Genomic DNA, 20,264 nt, shown 5'->3' on the forward strand with positions numbered 1-20,264 from the left:
AAGCCGCTGTCCTTGCATTTCAGAAAGTATTTTAATTTGCTGTCCCATCAAGTGTAATTATATTACTAAATTGAAATTAATAAATATCACTGTCATTGTTTTTCAACAGTTTTTCCGCAGTTTCATTTCCACGCATTTACACATTAACAGTTTATTTGTTTCCTGTCTGATTTCAGAGTTAAACAAGCTAAGTGATATTTTTCTCATTTTATTACTGGATGTGTTGATTTTGTGGTTCTCATCTGTTTTGTTCCCAAGATTTGTGCCTTTTCAAATTGATCAAGACTTTGTAGCTAAAATCTCATCTGCAAGAGAGTGTTCTTCTAACAAGACGCGTTCACTTTGTATTTTTTTTATTTCCGCATTCTAAATAATTGGCATTTTAGCCCTTCAAACTAGGGCCAGGCTTTTCTTCTCTTTTAGTTTTTCATCGTGTATACAGTTCCAGGAAAACACCATCTGTTATGTTAAAGTTTATCAAGTCTTTGATTTCGGCAATTGATTGTTGTTTTGAACAAAGTTCTTTGAAAAAAGACCAACAAGTTCACCACCCCTTTTTATTTTTTTATGATAATTATTTCCTTTGAATGAGATACTGATTTGAAAATACAGGTAAATTAATTTTATGAAAAAAGGTCACCTTAGTAATTGCTGCAGGTTGACGTTCTTCGGAAAGGCTGCGCTCTTGCAGCGTGGCTTTTCCTGTTAAATATCTAGTCATTTTTATGCATTCATAAACATAAATAGATAGTTGATCATTTCTCAAACAGACGCTGCTTACAACTTTGAACTTCTGCCATTAAATATCAAATGAAAATATAATCATTCAATGAATTTAAAAAATAAATCGACATTACCATGAAATCCTTGATAACAAATAAACCATGTTCTGGTTAAGGTCTGTAATGACAAAACTGTTAGTTACCAGGTGCCTTTAGAAATAGGAAATACACATCTTGCAACGCATGCTTTCCTTGTCAACGATCGTTAAAAGGCGTGCATCTCATAACAGTGACGAGTTTACGTATCTAAACATCCGTAGCCGTTCCGGTGTCACGATACCTCAATTTGTCCACCTCGGTATGAAGCGATAAAAATAGAGCTTTTTCCTATTAGATAGGTATTATTAAGATTCAGGTCTTGTAAGAAACAAAATATATTGCTTAAAGTGCTTTACACGAAAAAATGTACTTGATATTCAGCTGTAAAATACGCTTTATTCAGGCACTAAACATTTCATTTTCAGATTGAAAATTCTGTTTTAATGCGATAGAAGAATTGATAATTTTGTATGTCATTCTGTTCTATTATAGAAATGTTGGAAAAAATAACGGGTAAGAGTCCAGGAAAAGAGAATCAGCATGGTAAATACCATTATCTGCGAATGCTTTATCATGATATTATCATATTTAATTGATCTTTTGAACGAGGATTTCTGAAATAAGTTATTAAATAAAATACAACTGTTTTGAAGTGACTTCTATTTTAAAACGTAAAACAATTGTTTACACTAACAAGAAATTAGCTGTAATATTATTCATTTCTGTTTCAGACATTGAGACCGTAATGCTTATTGATAGCGATACGCCTGAAAATACATCTGAAGCACAACAAACCATAATGGCAACTGCTAGCGATATCTTAGATAAGCTCAAAGGAACCGAAGCAAACATTGTCGAAGACAAAGACGTAATCGAAGCTATTTTGCAAAATGTAAAAGATCTTCGAAACAGAGAACTTGCAGAAGCACTTCTAGAATATATCAAAGAATATTTAAAACATGGGAGTATACTGCAGATAAAAGAGGGTAGCATCAGGCTTACTATTCGACTTAAGTCTTACAAGGGGTTGTTGAATCTTATACAGTTTCTAAACAGCGAATCACTTCAGCGACATCTAAATGATATAGGCAGAGCACTTGAAATGAGGAATGGGCATGCAGTCACAATATCATCTCATATTGCCCATGAAAGTCTGCATAATTTGTATAAACATTTAGGTAAGCTATCATTAACTCTAAATTTGTCATATAAATATAATAGTGGTTTAAATTGCTAATGCAAACCGTAGAGTCTGATGTCAAAAAATTTTCTCATGTTTTCTGTAGACTTAATCCCTAAAGGTAACCTGCTTATAGAAAGTAAATTAATTGGTGACCACCGTCAGTTTACCGTAATCTAATCTAAGGTATATTAGTGCAATAAAGAAATAAGTTTCTATAATTTCTGCATACCAAAATTTAAGCACAGTCATGCATTCAACAGTCTTCAATTTTGTTTCCTAAGTTTGCTCTCTTCTTTGATATACAGTCAAACCTGTTTATAAGACTACCCTTGGGAGAGCCAAAATGTGGTTTTTTATTTGGAGGTGGCCTTTATGCACAGGTTAAATACACTGTGAATGTTAAAAAGAAGCACTGAGAACAATGCAAACAGTGAAAATTGCAGATTCGGTTTGATTGAGTCACAGGTTAACACAGGTTTGACTATATATAACAACATCAGATTCATTTTATCCCCTTCAACTACAGTTAAACAGAGTTGTCTCCATTAATTTGTTCCAAATATTTTCCCATGATCAATCTTTCGGATTAAGAATCTCGTTTTTTAAGAAACTTCTCCTTTCTTCATCTTTCCAGACTGTGGTCTTTTAAGTAATTAACTCTATATTTAGATACGTAGTGCATACTTGATGAACTTCAAAATTTTATATCAGATGTATTATAATGTTTTCTTCACTTGATTGAAGTTGAGGAATGTGAAAAACTTGAACTGACAAGAAAAGTGATACTACCAGTAAAGTGCAAGAACATTGAAGGTCTAAGCAACATCTGGAATTTGATACAAAAAGGTGGTGCTAATAGGCATATGGAACGTATATCAGACATTCTGACGAAAAAGATCGGGGATAAAATTACTGTGACAACGGTTGTAAACGTGAAACAGTTCGAACAAACACTATTAGAAATTGGTATGCTCTACTTAATAAGTTTTTTTTTTGAAATGATTCAAGAGATCATACTAGGTTTAACTAGTATTTTGCTACATGCAACAAGGTAATCCAACAATTTCTAAATATGCATTTTTCTTTAGTTGTGATACTTATGGGGCGAGGTGAATGAAATTTAAGAAGTGTCTTCTTGTTGTTTTATTACTGTGCTGTTGGAATGCATAAACAATTTCAAAATTAGTGGTGATACGTAACCTTTTTGAAAGTCTAACACTAATACATCTGATAATTATATTTGAAATAATAATTCAATAACCATCTGCAGTTCAATTGTTTAATATAAAATGATAAGAATAAGAAGTTTAGATTTTAAAGAGTATTATGATAGTGCTTTTAAGACAGTAAGATTGTTTTGAAATGCATAACTCATCTTTGACTGACACTGACAATTGTCCTTTCTCAATATGAAACAGCAAATTGTCCGTTTAAAGAAAACTACCTATTTTTATTACTATATAGATAAGGGCAGTCGTAATGATATGGATAATTATGCGGATCTATTGAAAGCCATGTCTACCCTCGCTCTTGATGATGACAAAACTGAAAAAAGTACTGATGAATCGGAATCTGGTAAGACATTTAGATTTAAACATATGCATTGTATATATTTTTCATTTGCCATTAAAGTAGGTAAGTCAACTCTAAGTGCTCTGCCTTGTACATCCCATTAGATCTGATCAAGTAAAATGTTAGAATAAAACAATAAATTACTGCAAAAACATGTATAGAACGTACGTGCACGTATCAACATATTCAATAAAGGAAACACAAATTTTAATAAAGGAAGTTTGAGTACAGATAACTTTAACATAAACTGATCGCAAGAGATCTAAAGCACAATAGTCATGCTATTAGTTTATGGACTGTATGGACACACGTCTCATAAAGACGATGCATCGTCAAAGAATGATAATTATGTATAATATAATCATAAATAAACTCTCTTTACAAAGTCATACGATGTTCCCATATTCTCTAAACTGTCAGCATGTATCACTGAAAGTCTCGAATTGATGTGTTTTCATTTTTTAGAACCGAGATTGAACACATGAATTCTAGCTCAAAATTTTGCACGACGAAAGTTGTTCTGAAAGATGGTGTATATCGTAATTGAATCGATCATAGAATTATTATTTAGATATACTTTTCCTCGGAAATCGTCAATAACACGGTCTAAAAGGTAGATTAATCAATCCTAGTCTTTCCAATTTCTGATGTCGCTAATGTATTAACGGGAGAAAAATCGTATGCAAACAAGGCAATTCACGTGCTGAAAATACATTTTTTAAATGCTTTCTAAATATACACTGGGTATTTCTGCGAAGATTGACATCTTGTATCTGCGTGTTGTTCATTTATAATGACCTCTAAATATTATTTTAGCACTATACGATTTAATCAATAGAATGTTTTGCTGTATCAGTTTCCAACGCTAAATGCACTGTAAAATGTACCGGAATCATAAAGTCACCAAATATGAAACAAACACATTTACTCGTCGTGTAATGTTTTTTTTTTCCTTTTCCTTTTTTACTATGTTAAAATAGCGTTTGTGTTGTTTATTAACGTATATTATCCCTAAAGGTGTATAATATTATATATTTTCTTTTACCTTGTATATTGAAACGATTGTTAAATCTGACCTTGAACTTTTACATAGAAATTATGTAGAGAGATAAGCGTTCGGTATACTCGTAAATAATCAATAAAAGTAGTGCGGCAATAGAAAGGCGGATTCATCTGCTTCCAGTAAAACTGTCATTATTGCTATTCTTGAAGTCTTTATAATACTGTAAAAAATAGGTTTAACCGCTTCGCGATTTCAATCTAAAATTCCATTGATGAAAATAAATAAAATGTTACAAGGATCCTTCAAAAGCTGACAAATCGCAGGATTTTGCTGGATCATGTTTGAACATGAGACATATGTAACATGAAGCCACACTGCTGTCCGAAACAGATGGATTTCATACTCCCAAAGGAGTACAAAAAACCCAACTTACATCACGTCCAAGTACGGGAAAAAAGAGAAAAGAAACAGTTGATTAATTAAACATGCATAGGAAAGCTTACACTGTCAAAAAGCGCTTGTTCAAAAGTTGTTTAGGATTTCCAAGGGTTTTTTATTGAAAGACTAAATACACAGTTGGCTTTGCCAGGAAATATAAGGAATAATCGTCGACCTCACTCTTCAGTCAAATCGGCTATTAAATAGTTGACGGTGAAGGTTAAAAGTGACTGAAATAATTTAGCAGCTATTGAAAGTTCACAAATGTTTAAAGATCCAGGCCCCTACCTGCAAACATGGTCATAGTTATATCCACGTCCCTCTTTTCAAATTTTGGTAACGGGGCTAGTCCCTCTTGCCCCTGAGAGGGAATGTTCAAGTCATTTCAAGAAAGGGGATTTCTTTTTTTGTAAATTTCTGTCTGTCAAAACATACTGGTAACTATAATTAATGTTTACACAGTTTTTCTTCTGGTGTAAGATTTACATAATTATATTTAATAATTTTAGCAGCTAACTAAAAGAGAATTATTGAAGGTGTAATTTTTTTCAACATACAAATCTGGAGGGAAAATGGGTCCCCCCAAAATGGTTACTTGAAATGTAGTCACTGCCTTAAATAAACGTAGGAGTGTCATTTAGATGCCTCAATGGACACATTGTGACAATCAAATTCAAATCTGAAGTCTATATCCAATTTTCTAAACTAAAATAATTGTCCAGTTTCCGATAAAATTTGTCTTTTAATAGTATACAAATTGTCTGCATTATATAATCTATTTTAAGGAAATTCCCAAATATATGTTCAAAGTATAAAAGTCGTATTTTTTTCCAATAACTTTACACGCAATATTTATATCATTTTAAATAAATACCAATTTGCATTATATGGTATCATGTTTATAGATTACATTTTTTGCAAGATTATGTGAAACAGACAATAGGAAAATAGATAACACATTTAAAATGACATACTTATATATTTTATATAAAAGGTGTGTGTGTCGGCGGGGTGGGGGGGGGGGGGGTCAATATACGTTTCCGTATTTATGCTATATTTTATGCTGTTATATAACTTTAAATAAAAATGTTTTAAATATATAGTAATCTACAGTCTGCAGAATCGTTATTTTGGTGACGTAGGGGTATGAAAAGAGTTATGAGATTTACTCATACAGTAATATTTGAAAAATATCTGAAATGTTTATTTGAGTGATATATAATTTACCAAACAGTGTTTTACTCGTATTTCCTAGGTATAATGGCAAGTGATGACTTGGAAAATCATTTATATAAAAACTGGGTCCGTGGTGCAAAGAGTTTAGAGTACTTACAGGAAGGACTTCAAGACTTTGTGGGAAATAAAGTGCAGCATTGTCGTAACCAAACCTTGCAAAAAATAATAAATAGCTTGCCGACAGGATCAACGCGTCAATGCAATCTATGTACGTCTCAAAATCTTTTGCCTGAACACGCGAAAAAGAAGAAGGCCTGTAACAGAAGCACGTGCATAGAAAAATTCCCAAATAATTGCTTTGGTAGTAAACCAAACTGTCGCAGAAAATGCCCAAATGGAATATGCAGTAAATTTTATGATGAAATCGTACTTGAACATTCCTCGAGAGATCCGCTGTGGAAGAACACAGATCCAAGTACTTGGTGTTCAGATCCGCTCGGATGGAGCTTCGGAAAATGTTTCCAAACAACAACAGGTCCAGGTTCATCAGCTAGCAAAACAGATGCTGGCGGACTCCTTTGCATTCTTATCAATAACCTAACAGTACAGAACAACTGGCTGGCGAGCAATGACATGTTAAAAGAAACGTGCCCTTTTAACAGGGTATGATTAATATTTCAACCTAGTTTTAGTTCTTAATCTGTCATCGTCTATAATGTATTTATTTGATAATTTTCTATTAACTTAAATTTTCATCAAATGCAATAATTGACGTAATTTCGGAGAACATGTTTCTTGTTTGTGATGGTCCCAATTTTTGAACTGCGTATCATCTGGGTTTTTTTTTTGTTTTGTTTTTTGATTTTTCTCTCGAGGTTGAAGAATTTCAATCAAAGCATCATCGGTTATGATGTGATTGCATGTTTCAAAGACTTAATATTAGTGTTTATATTTTATCTGCATTTTTATCAGCATTTCAAAAGTTTGCATTTGTAGCTCATCTGAGCCAAAGGCTCAGGGTGAGCTATTCTGATCACTCACCCTCCGGCGTCCGGCGTACGTCGTCCGTCGTCCGTAAACTTTTACTTTAAATGACATCTTCTCCTAAACCACTAGGCCAATTTCATCCAAACTTCACAGAAATGAACTCTGGTTGTCATGGCAACCGAAAGGAAGTTTTTTAAAAATCTTCTTCTCAAAAACCAGAAGCCATAGAGCATAGATATTTGGTATGAAGCATTGCCTAGTTGATCTCTATCAAGTTTGTTTCAAATCATGACCCCAGGATTAAAATTGACTCCACCCCGGGGATCACTTGATTTTACATAGGGAAATCTTAAATATTCTTCTTTTCAAAAACCAGATGCCACAGAGAGAGCTTAGATATTTGATATGTAGCATTGCCTGGTAGACCTCTACTAAAGTTGTTCAAATTATAACCCCATGGTCAAAATTAACCCCGCCAAAGGGGTCACTTGATTTATATGATATAGTCTAATATAGTCTAATAATCAGCGCCAATTTTAATTTTACATAGATATCTATTGGAAAATCTTCAAAACATTTTTAAAAAATAAACCGGAAGACCTAGAGCTTAGATATTTGACATGTAGCGTTGTCTAGTGGATCTCTACAAAATTTGTTCAAATTATGACCCCTGGGGTCAAAACTGACCCCCCCCCCCCATGGGTCACTTGATTTTACATAGGAAAGTATTCAATTGTTTGTAAAAAAAAGATCTAAGATATTTGACATGTAGCATTGCCTAGTAGACTTCTACAAAAGTTGTTCAAATCATGACCACCGGGATCAAAATTGACCCCGCCCAATTGGGTTACTTGATTGTACATGGAAAAATCTTCAGAATTTTCTAAAAATAGACCACAAGGCTTAGAGCTTAGATATTTGACATGTAGCAATGCCTAGTGGACCTGTACACAATTTGTTCAAATTATGACCCCGGGGTAAAATTGGCCCCGTCCCAGGGGTTACTTGATTGTACATCGGAAAATTTTCCAAAAAATTCCTAAAAATCATCAGTTTGGCATTTGAAACATGTAGCTCATATTATTCAGGTGAGCGATCCAGGGTCATCATGACCCTCTTGTTTTATTTTCTGTCTGCACTTTATTTGAACATATTGCGTTTCTGCCACCACTTTTTAAAGCATACATAGTGTCTATATGCACTTTATTTCAACATGGCGAGTTTCTGCAATCACTTTCTTTTAGCTAACCGATTTTCTCTCTGTTTAAACACACATATCTCTGCCATCATTTTATTTCTTTATTAGGCAGACCGAGCTTTTGTCTGCATTTTATTGAAGTATATCGGGTGTCTACGATACCTTTGTTCTTATACGCCCATTTAGGAAACATGGGACGTAATATGCGGTTGAGCGTTAGTCTGTCCGTTCGTTATAATTCGTGACCAGAGCATGACTTCATAACTATTGGAGTAAACTGGGCGTAAACGTAAATGGAGACAACACAATAAGCAGAGAGATTAAACAAGCTCTGTAGGTTAAAGGTCAAGGTCACAAATAGAGCTTAAAGATAATAACTGTCCTTTATATTTCGTGTCAGGAGCATAACACTTTAACCACTCAAGGTACTGACTTCAAAATTTGCATGTAGGTAGGTAATGATTAAGCAATGTGCAGAGACCATTATCTTTCTATAGGTCTAAGGTCAATGTCACAGATTGAACTGAAAAGTTAAAACACTCCGTCATATTTAGTTTCTAGAGCATAACTTATTAACCATTCAAGGTATTGATTTCCTCCTTAAAACACTGAATACGTCTCTTGCGCTTTAGTATCCTGTCACTACATACGCACAAACAAACACACCTCCCACCATTTTGCTTTTCTTCTAAATTTTGCTTCCGTCCTCCCCTGATAAATCCCTTTCATCGTAAATAGCCCCGCTTGCCGGAGCTCTTGTTATAATATACGAACATACATGTAGAGGTTGTATCTGCACCTTTTTTAGGAAATAGAATTATGTCATTGCCTTGTTTAAATAAATTGTTTCTGTTTGAATTTTATCTAAACCTTTCGAGTTTTATGTCTTTACTCTTCCAGGCGAGAGTCATCCGTAATGCAATTCTGCATAGTTCAAAACTCGAACTTGATGACCTGACGTTAGGCTATTATTTAGATACATTCATAACAGTCCTTCAAGATGAAAAATGTCTAATCAACTGTAATGGATCGAAACAAGCCGTTCATAAACTATTACAGGTATTTATTGGATTTTTTTCAATATATTTGTGATATACGAGGGATGTTTTACAAGTAATATGTTATCTATTAAAGCTCTATTCTCAAAAAACCTCCCATCTATTAAAAACGCTTCATGAGAAGTCTTTGAAAGATTTTGGAAGTTTTGAAAATTTTCACAAATTTGGAAGAAAAGGAACATCAGTTTGGATGATAGATGAACAACGGAGACAATAAAAGAACAAGCATGTCCTCATTTTTCTTCTGTATATGTACAAGTTTTCAAGAAACAATCTCTTAGTTTCGAAGATATCGCAGGATGATATTTTTTTCATATTCTTAGACTTTTTGTTGCCATAGCAACAACATTTGCTGCCAAAGCATTAATTCAAATAACGTTGGCATGCTCTATATTTTCATCTACCCATGTAACAAGTTTCATGAAAAATTCTGATGTACCTTTAAAGTTCCCGCAGTATCTCATTTCGCACGGCTGACAGATTACAGGCATACCAGGACAATAACCCCCTTCCGGCTTAACACTGGTTGGCATTAACAACAATTTTCAATATGCTGTTGTGGAGGGGATATAAGTAAAAATTACAAATTACAAAAATTACAGTAAAACAAAAAAAACCCCAAAAAATCTTTAACATATGAACGAAAACACAAGTTTCTGCTATGATAATATTAAATTGAGTATAAAAGGCTAAAGTTTAGCCGTTACCATGGAAACAGAAACAATTTAATTGTCATTCTGTGCTTTTGATTTAAATTCAAGATTTGTTTTATCATATACATTTAGATTTTAGTGCATTTTGTGGACGATTGTACATATAATGACCTTTCATTAGAATTTCGTATAGTAGATATTGAGTTTTGGCGTCCATTTTTTTAAAAATGGCCACCATATCGGATATCAGATGGGTTCCATGAAAAAAAATGTTTTTTATGCTTTGAAAAATATGTTTGCCAAATTTGGTGCTTTTCCCATTTCTGAAGTATTTTGCATTTTCTTACGAATTGATCGAACTATGTGTTTCTATATATAATTGTTTTTTCATCGTGTGTTTACTTTGTGTGTCCATATTTTGTGTGTGTGTATGTTTGGGCGTGTGCGCGTCCGCGTGCTGTGTAACGTTTTGGAAGATCGTGTTTGGAACGTGGCTTTCTCTGTTGGATATTTATCTTTGTTTTTTTTTGTCTAGGGAATTTGTTTTGAAAAGGAAGAAAAAAGACCAGTGCAAGCTATATGGGATTACTCAAATAAACGACACATTTACAGGACATGGCATGACACTTTGTTTTGATTCTTGTTGTATGGGAATGGTTCTTCATAGTGGGTTCGTAACTCAATCGGGATACTGTTCACTGATGTTTTTGACAACATTCAACAGTACACGGGCAGAAACGGCGGTAATACAATCCACAGCTCTCGGGGTGTCGCTTTGTTCGGGTAGGTCAATCAAATGTAATGGATTTGCAAGGAGTCATTTTATTTCCATTGATACTAAAAAAAAAAGGTTTGGTACAAAGAAAAGCAACTAAAAATAATTCACAATATTATTTGATGATTTTATTTGGCTGCGAAATTTGTACATGATCAAAGATAATTGTTTTTACATACTGGATAGACAGTCATGCGAAATGTGAGCAAATAATTTTTTTTTTTTTTGCCCTTACTATAATTTTGTGTCGCTCCACAATGTTTCTTTGTATTCATTCATTATTCATTGGGGCTTCTGTAACCGAATGATGAAGGTCGCTGACTTCATTCACTTACCAAAATGTGGTTTTGAACCTCAGTATCCCTGTCAAATATTCATTCATACTTCATGAAGTACCCCATGAAGCTTCATGACTTCTTCATGAGGAGACTTCATGAAGTCATCATGACGAAAACATAAAGGCAAGAAAAGACAAATACATCAGCAGCTCATGAAACAGTAGCATCCATGCACTTGTTTAAAAGAGCTAAATTTAATGTATTGAAATTCATGAAACATACATTTTGATTTTCATGATATTTATTCATGAACTATTTTTGTAAAACAGAACAATTTTAATGAACTTATTCATCAACACATTCATGAACTAGCTCGGTAACCTGGTAGGAGTGTAACACTATGAAACCTAGAGATCTGCATGTAATAGAATTTTTTTGAACAATATCGGTAAAGCTTGATACAAAAAAAATCCTGTAGGTTCAAAGTGTTGTTCATTAGTGGCTAGAGATTGTTTCAGTCTCTGCTGAGTCCCTGCGACAATGACATTGTCCACCCTCAACAAATGACATGTTGATCAAACATAAACTAGAGTGGGATTGGGACATAATAAGAACCAAACAATTGCTGTATAACATACAAAACATTAAGTTAAACAATGTATATTTACTTTAATCTCAAGATTGAAATTCAGATACTAGCTTTGCTTCAGGGTCGTGAAAACTTCTGACATTTTAAAAGGATTTTAAAATGTTTAAAATGAACGATCTATGACAACACCATAATTACTTATTTGATATTCATTTACTCAGTTCCTTTAAAACCATTTATAACTGTATTTGATAAACAATTCCTTCTCATTTGCCTCACAAACTTCTCAAAACTGCTGAATCACATGTGCAAAAAATTTCCCACACGTAACAAATAATGGAAACTGATCATGTGACATTATGATTTAATGTTCATGAAAATTCATGAACAGTTCATGAATATTTTTTATTTTTTGTAAAAGGTAAACCTAAGTTTTTTTGTTAAATGAATGAACAGTTTAAGTACTGAACTAGAAAAGGTTTGAATTTTTGTACTTTTAATGAAACATAGATATACTAAGAACACATCAAGAATGTTTTAAGATTAAACTGCTCATAAAATGTTCATCATATTTTTCAAGAATTTTTCTTGAATTTTATAGGTATATTGACATTTATGAAAAAATCTTGATTCATTCTTAAACTAGCTCATGAATGTTTCAAAGATGTTATGAATCTGTCAGTAATGCTTGATACCTTCATGAAGTAGATCAAACGACACTTCATGCATAAAACTCATGAAGTCAGATTAAGAAGTGATCCAGAACAGTTCTTGAATAAATTTATAATGGTGATGAAAACAAATAATATTCTAATCCTGACAAGATTAGAATACTTTCCTTTTGAAAATGTACCGCAGAGGGTATATCTCGGTTATTAAAATTTTTCAGGTAGAGATTTATGAAAAACAAAGCCAACCGAAAGGGCCAAAGGTCATGCCCATCTACACCTGCACTCATTGTTTTTATGTCGCAATGATCCTAAACATGCAGCATTGTATATATTTATTTTCGATCGCATTAATTATAAACGCATATATATGTCTATGATCGCTATAATCATAAACGCATTTAAAAGTAACTGTTATGATTGCTAGAGTCATAAACACGCCCTTAAATGTCTGCCAAAATTGAGAAATACACGGGTTTCACTCCTGGGATAGCTGATCGAGAGAACCTTTGCCTCTAATCGCTACCATTGAAGTTGAAGATATTAACTGGTATTTTTTCCCACTACTTTTTTTTTCACCAAAGTGAACAAAGTCGGGGAAGTAATCCATCCAAGCCTTAAAAGAATAAATACCGACAAATGATTCCCCGGTTAGCCATCGCTGAGACTAACCTTAAACTATGGGACTAATGACGAATTGACCGACGGTTAGCTAGACATTTCTGTTACAGTAAACCGCCATTTAACTGTTGTGTTGACATTTAAGGCAGTTAGTCCTCCCTCCCAAATTCTAGACAAGGTTTAACTATCACCTCAATTAAAGTCACGACCGGCCTATCCTGAAACATGGTGATGGTCTCAAAAAATGTAATATGTATGTTAATTCCAAATTGGCTATAAATTTCGTTTTCCCCCAAAACTGTAAAAACCCAAAGGGGTTTCACGATCATATTACTAATATGTTAATACTAAGCTCACCCACAGAAATGCTTTAGAACCTGTTTGCATCATTTTCCTATAAATGAGCTTTCTCTTTAATCGAGAGCTTTTAAAATCTGCGGTGTATTAGATGTTTGTGCCCATTTTAAACGGGCAGAATGTATGTCCAGACAACTAACTTCCGGCAAACATCTAAATAAAAATCAAAACTGCTTGTCAAATTTGGGAAATAGTAAATCATTTCCTCCCCGATGAAAATGAAAAATACAAGGGTTCTAGCCTATTGTATGGGAGCCGTGAAATTGTTCAGTTTTAATTCCCGAAATGCCATTCAAATAAAAGTTCAATGTCTCTCACATTGTTCTTGTCTCGTTTAGATGATCTTCATCAGCCCAATAAACAATAAGGTCACCAATGATCCATACTTCTTTAAAGTAATTTTATTTTCATTGAGGTTAAAATAATTACTAATTGGGGGTTTTTTACATTAATTCTGGGGGTTTACACTCTAAAGTAACGGATGCCTAATAAAAATCGAATACCGTATAGGGGTTTTATAAGCCCAGAAGACCAACTTCCTTCAGATGCACCTTGTACCGCCTCTGTGCCAATGCGGAAACCCAACTGTGTGAGCGATACTTCTCGCATATGGAAATCATAAACATAAATGTCTTAGACAAAGCCCCCAAAAATTCAGCTCGCGTCCTAGAGAACCGTCATTAAGACAAAATAATAATATTACTTCGGGTTATTTCAAACTTGCATGTAACTTTGAAGCTTTCAACAAAACTCTGGGTCGACATGATTTCAGTATACGAAAAAACAGTTTTGTATGCCTTACTGAGACGTCTTCAAAGTACGCGGAAAAATTTGTATCGCATTCCCATTTTCGACTCGTAAATCACGGACTTGAAGCGTTTACCGACGGACCGTGCCGTTGCTTCTACTAGCTCACTTACTTGAAAGAGACCAAACTATGCAAGAGTATATGTGGCAATGCTTAGCAAATACGTACTTATATAGATAAGGTTATCGGAGCATGGACATCTTTCTTACACTGCGAAAAAAGGGTCAATATACGGGAGTGTACGGTCCCGTATATTTCGAAAATACGGGCGTATACGGGATGTATATTACAAATATACGGACCTAATATACGATCCCGTATTCGGAACATCTAGTATACGGGAAGTCCGTATATTTGTCATGCATATACGGGATCCGTATACGCCGAATATACATAAATGTATATTTCCGTATATTGCAATATACGAACTTTCCTAAAAATCCCTAGAAATGGTGTTTTATTCGTGTCCTGCTTTAACATAAGTTTCATTTACACTGTATTCGAAGGGTCTTGAGACTTTTTTTTCCCGTATACTTTCCGTATTTTAGAATTACGGAACACGTATACAAGCCTGTATATTCCGAATATACGTAGTAACGGATCCCGTATTTTTGTCATATACGGACTGTGATTGCATCTAATTACGGGGCATATACGGACTTGTATTTTCTAATTACGGGCTTCGGATTTTTTCGTATACGCATGATAATTAGTAGTAACGGATCCCGTATTTTTGTCATATACGGATGTGAATTGCATCTATATACGGGCATATACGGCTTGTATTTTCTAATATACGGGCTTCGGATTTTTTCCGTATACGCATGATATACTTAAGTATACGGATCCCGTACATTTGTCATATACGGGGCATATACGAAACTGTACTTTTTGTATACGTGCTACGGACTAGTCCGTATATGCATGGTATAACGCAATGTACGGATCCGTACTTGTGTCATATACGGAAGGTATTTGCATCTGATATACGGGGATATACGAACCTGTAGTTTTTGATATACGGGCCAGGTTTTTCCCCGTTTATGCAGATATGCAGAGTATACAGATTCCATATTTGTGTCACATTTAGACTGAATTGGTTTTCGTATCGGGGAATTCACGGACCAGTATTTCTCTAAAAGATCATTTACCAGACTTTTCCCGTATATGCGTGTATAGTATACAATCCCGTATTTTCTTTTATGTAAACTGATTTTGTATATGGGCACACACTGAAAGATGACAAATGAATGCCGGTGATACCTACAGCAGAATACGGTATGTTAGAAAAAAGCAAGACAAGACAGGGTATGAGAAAAAATCATATTGTTATTAATTGGAAGACATGTCAGATTAAACAACAATTTTATTCAACTTAAATACTTGTTAAATCAGTTTTTCAAACGGTTATGAATCATTTTCATTTCTTGTCCAAATGAAATAAGCAGAATTAAATGTGAGTAATCAATAACATCAAGCATTTCTTTATATTATTATATGTTCATTTCTGATTGAAAAACAAGCAATTCGCACATTTAATTCTGCGCGGTTGACTCAACAAAACAGTTGAGTATCACTTCTTTTACTACTGTCTGTACATGTTTTCGTTATTCCCATGAATGCTGATTACCGCTATAGGCTTTTCGATTTGCCGTCTTCTAAAAAGAGCAGTACACCCTCCTAATGTCCGAAGATGTACTTTAAAAAGACGCATGTTGGTTCTGTACTGGAACACGATATGTAAGCAGGTTACAAATGATGACCACATGGAAATATTCAGTTCCTGATCTCATAAGTATAAGTTTTATCTGTTGTTACGAATGTCACTGAGAACGATGGTCATCCGGGCTGTCTGTCTGCATCTGTTGATCAACTAGTAGAACTTCACACATAAGTATATTCTCTATCGTAAAATAAAATAGTCCGTTTCTGATTCCAGTAAACAACTCTTGTGTCAACCTGGAATAAAAAAAAATGCACGCATAAAAGTTATAAAAAATCGACTCTTGCAATTCATGGATACTGATAATTATATCTATTAATGATGTGAAAATTATGACGAATAAAATGACATGTGGTCGCGCCGGGAAACGAACCCTGACCGCAGAGGCAATAAAGAAGTTTTCGCTGTCGTTACCAATTATACGCAAGGGAGGGTTTAGTGTTTATGCGCGTTAAATATACATTTTTATCGTAAAATTAGTTAAAACATCTAATTCTCAGGTGTTTCCGCAACATTATAGTCTGTCAGTATACGTAGCATAATTATACACCATTATATCCATATATCTAAAAAAATATAATGCCGTGCCATGAGAAAACCAACATAGTGGTTTGCGGAGCAGCTGGATCGCGACCAGCCTGCGCATCCGTGCAGTCTGGTCAGGAGCCTGATGTTCGCTTCAAAGCCTATTGGAATTAGAAAAAACTGTTAGCGAACAGCATGGATCCTGAGCAGACTGCGCGGATGCGCAGGTTGGTCTCGATCGATGCTGGTCGAAAACTAGACTATGTTGGTTTTCTCATGGCACGGCTCAATTATATTTTTATTTCTGTTCTTGTCGGACGATCTGGAGGCCAGTGCCTTTTTTAGTATTCGTTTAAACATTGCGTTATTTCTTAAATTTATTTTAAACCCAAGATTGCATACGTTACCTAAAATAAGATAATTTAATTGTGTCAAATGTTTAATCCCCTTTAAATTTCATTGTGTATTACAATATTGCTGGGGATAAGAATATCCGGTCAGTGTTGTTTCAAGTTGGGTCATAAAATATGATAACCCACTTACTACAAGTGATAGGTACTTTAAATTTTATGGTTTTTATGGTTACTCATTTTGCGCCCTGCTGAAAAAAAGACGTTTGTGGTCATATTTGAAGATTTACAGCTGTAAAATGGCGTAAAACAGAGACTGAAAAATACCAATCAATCGGAAATATCGTCAACTTTAATTTGTTAAATGTCAAATGGTCCGTTGAAATCGATTTAAATAACAGACACAAGCTGAGCAATACTTATTGTTTGTACATGTATGGTCCTGAAAGTAAATGTTTGTTTTAGATGTATAATATGTAACGATTTTAAATATGTTAGATACCATATTTCATATTACTAAATATTACTTTTATTTTGACAATAATAAAGTATTATATACATATTCGACTTGTTCCGCATTTCACTTTAATATTAATTTAAACTTCATCAAGTACATCGTGAGTAACCGTTTGCCTGTAAATGCATCAGATAAAAAATAATGACAAAAGCTATTAGTTTATCGATTCACCCACCCCACCCCCGTGTTACAAACAACAACACTTTGTACGGAATCGACAATGGATTATTTGTTCTCCCGCTTTATCGGTTTTAAAGATGTTACTAAAATTGGTAATGCAAAAGATCTATAGTATGTTGTATTTTAGGTCACTATAAAATTCTTATAACTTTCAGATTAATAATCAAATTCTGCATAATATAAATTGTTATTATTGCCTACCTTTTTTTATATAATACTTTGAAAAAAAATACGCATGACAACCGCTTACATAGACTTACGAAGTCTGTAAAGATAAAATAATCTGTAATAGTGTTAATTTCTTCATACTGACACTGATATTTCGCAGAGAAAAACTTTTCTCTCTAGACAGAGACAAGAGATGTTGTATTTTTTGCAAAGTGCCATCTAGAAAAAAGCGTTATTTTGTCAGATTACCGGTACCCATTTTCTAAAAATAAAAGATTGTAATTATTAACTTTATCAATGCTTTTCCGAGATTACAGTTTTAATCGAATAAATGAACGTGCGTGCCGCCTTATTCATTTTTAAAGCTAGCCTCGGCTACCTAGCTTCTACGAAATAAAACTTCTATCTGGAGTTGTTTTTGTCCTTTCAACTTTAATCTCGTTTAACCCCAATGGTATTCATCAAATGATTTTTGCACGATATTTTTTTTTTTATTTCAAACACTTGCAACATCAACATTTGGTGACTGACATCCTTGTAGACTATCGGATGAAAGAATGAATGAAATAATAATTAAATGATTAGTTGTGAAGAAATGATCATCGAATGAATGAATGAATGAACTACTTAACGGCTATTCTGAATTTCTTTTTTATATTAGATTACAAAATTAAACTGACCTTTTTTGACGCTTCTGAATTTGTTAAAGCAATAAAAAGCACCCGTGTTTCCGATTAATTGAAATATATTCATTGGTCTGGTTTGTCACAAAAAAAATCAGTTTATACAAAATTAAAACATATAAATCAATACGTACTACTCGTGACTTCCTTTCCCTCTGAAATATGCAAAACGGATTATCGCGTGTGGTCACTTGAGCCAGATGTTATCGCTTCGGGATATATGAACGCGCGAAGCGTGACGAAGCGTGTTCTCAACTGATTGGATACTTAATATCTGTATGCATTAAAGTATCCAAATTAATTGCGCTATTTGTGTAAATTGGCATTCATCGAGTTTCTGATATTGTCAATTTGCAGTGAAAATGTTAGAAATTGTCAGACTGGGTTACCAGGCTTAGGGTACATGGGCTATCTATCTGATTTAGTTAATATGCATACAATTATATCAATAATGTTGCAGTAAAACTGTTCGGCAGAATTATATGTACAGTTTATTTTCGTGGAGATGGGTAAATCAGTGTAAATGCTTATATCATTTGATTTAATGAAAGACACTCATTTATCTTTATCTTTGCCAATATTTTTCGAGCGTTTTCGTTAATTTTAAGCAATATTTGTATTTTATACAGCCAATCAGTGTCACGCCATCCACTTTACCACGGTTATCATGCTTTAAGTAAAGTAATGTGATGTTATCGCTACCTGTTTTATCTTTATAATTTTATTTTTTCCCTTAAAGTATTTATTTTTTAGTACGCTTGTGACTGGTAATGTGCTTTCTTTTTGTCTAGAATTTTTAATAATTGACTTTTTTACAACGGGTGAATATGATAACTTTTAATAAATGGACCATAAATATCACGGTGCGTTGACAAATAAGTGGAAAGTTTGCAAATAATATGGGGAAAAGTATGGCCAAACTCGAACCACTACCCTGATATTGCAGCTAAACGCTTTGCCGCCCAGCTACCTGCACATGCGATAGTATAATATCAACTAAGAATTATATATGTAATATTTGTATCGCTATTTATGTTTGGACATTGAAAATATTTATGGAAATATACGAAATATTCACATGTGCTAGGTCCATACTAAGGACCCTACATCCACGAGAAATAAATAGTCTGCCACAGTGTATACTACAGTGAACAGAGGGCATAGGAACATTTTATTTTATCACGTGCACACGTGTTAGCACCACATTCGCACATGTTAGATACCACGTGCGAATGTGTTGATTTACACGTGGCACGTAATAACTATCTTAGCTAACACGTTCGCATGTGATAGCTATCACGTTCGCAGTTGTTAGCTGACACGTGCGAACGTGAAATATTACCAACGAAACTATCGAACATATCAGCTTTTTCATAAACAAGAAACACTTACTTCGTAAATTACAGCTAACTATAAATACCACTTCCTTATGAAAAACATCCATTTAGAAAATTGCAGATTTTCACGCTTTTTCATTGATCAGCTAACACGTGCGCACGTGTTAGTTATCACTGGGCACATGGTAGTATAACGTGCTGTCACTTGCGCACGTGATAGTTATCACCCGCACCGTGTGAATTACCACATACGCACGTGGTAGCTAACACGTGCGCACAGAAAAAGTAAAATATTTCATATGAAAGGCGTTTGTTCGAATCTTTGACGCAGACACATTATATCGATTATTTTTCGTCTGTTAAAATATTAGAATTGATTTCATAAGTAAAGTATCAATACATGTCTTTATATACTTTTTCAGTAACAAAATATAATGGATTAGTTCCTCTTTTTCTCTATAAATATTTGCATTGTATGCACAAGCGTTGGAATGTGCAGAAAAACAGTTAATTTATGCTTGCATTAGATTTTACATGGCGTGATCAACGGATGTATTTATCACTACAAATAAATGGGATGAATTGATTAATCCTTT

The 20,264-nt window shown here is 33.9% G+C and overlaps 1 protein-coding gene across 1 annotated transcript in view; it reads left to right on the forward strand.

The window, feature by feature from the left end:
* The window catches only part of LOC128550984 (uncharacterized), a 33,287-nt gene extending 22,561 nt beyond the window's left edge, over nucleotides 1-10,726 (forward strand). The window contains exons 9-15 of the mRNA XM_053531210.1: nucleotides 1,314-1,364; nucleotides 1,553-1,999; nucleotides 2,749-2,970; nucleotides 3,469-3,579; nucleotides 6,273-6,856; nucleotides 9,279-9,437; nucleotides 10,625-10,726. Of these exons, the coding sequence (XP_053387185.1) occupies nucleotides 1,314-1,364; nucleotides 1,553-1,999; nucleotides 2,749-2,970; nucleotides 3,469-3,579; nucleotides 6,273-6,856; nucleotides 9,279-9,437; nucleotides 10,625-10,726 (1,676 nt within the window). The remainder of the gene's footprint in view (nucleotides 1-1,313; nucleotides 1,365-1,552; nucleotides 2,000-2,748; nucleotides 2,971-3,468; nucleotides 3,580-6,272; nucleotides 6,857-9,278; nucleotides 9,438-10,624) is intronic.
* Nucleotides 10,727-20,264: the final 9,538 nt, after the last annotated feature.

Source organism: Mercenaria mercenaria, chromosome 19, assembly GCF_021730395.1.
Source record: "Mercenaria mercenaria strain notata chromosome 19, MADL_Memer_1, whole genome shotgun sequence".
Lineage (NCBI taxonomy): Eukaryota > Metazoa > Mollusca > Bivalvia > Venerida > Veneridae > Mercenaria > Mercenaria mercenaria.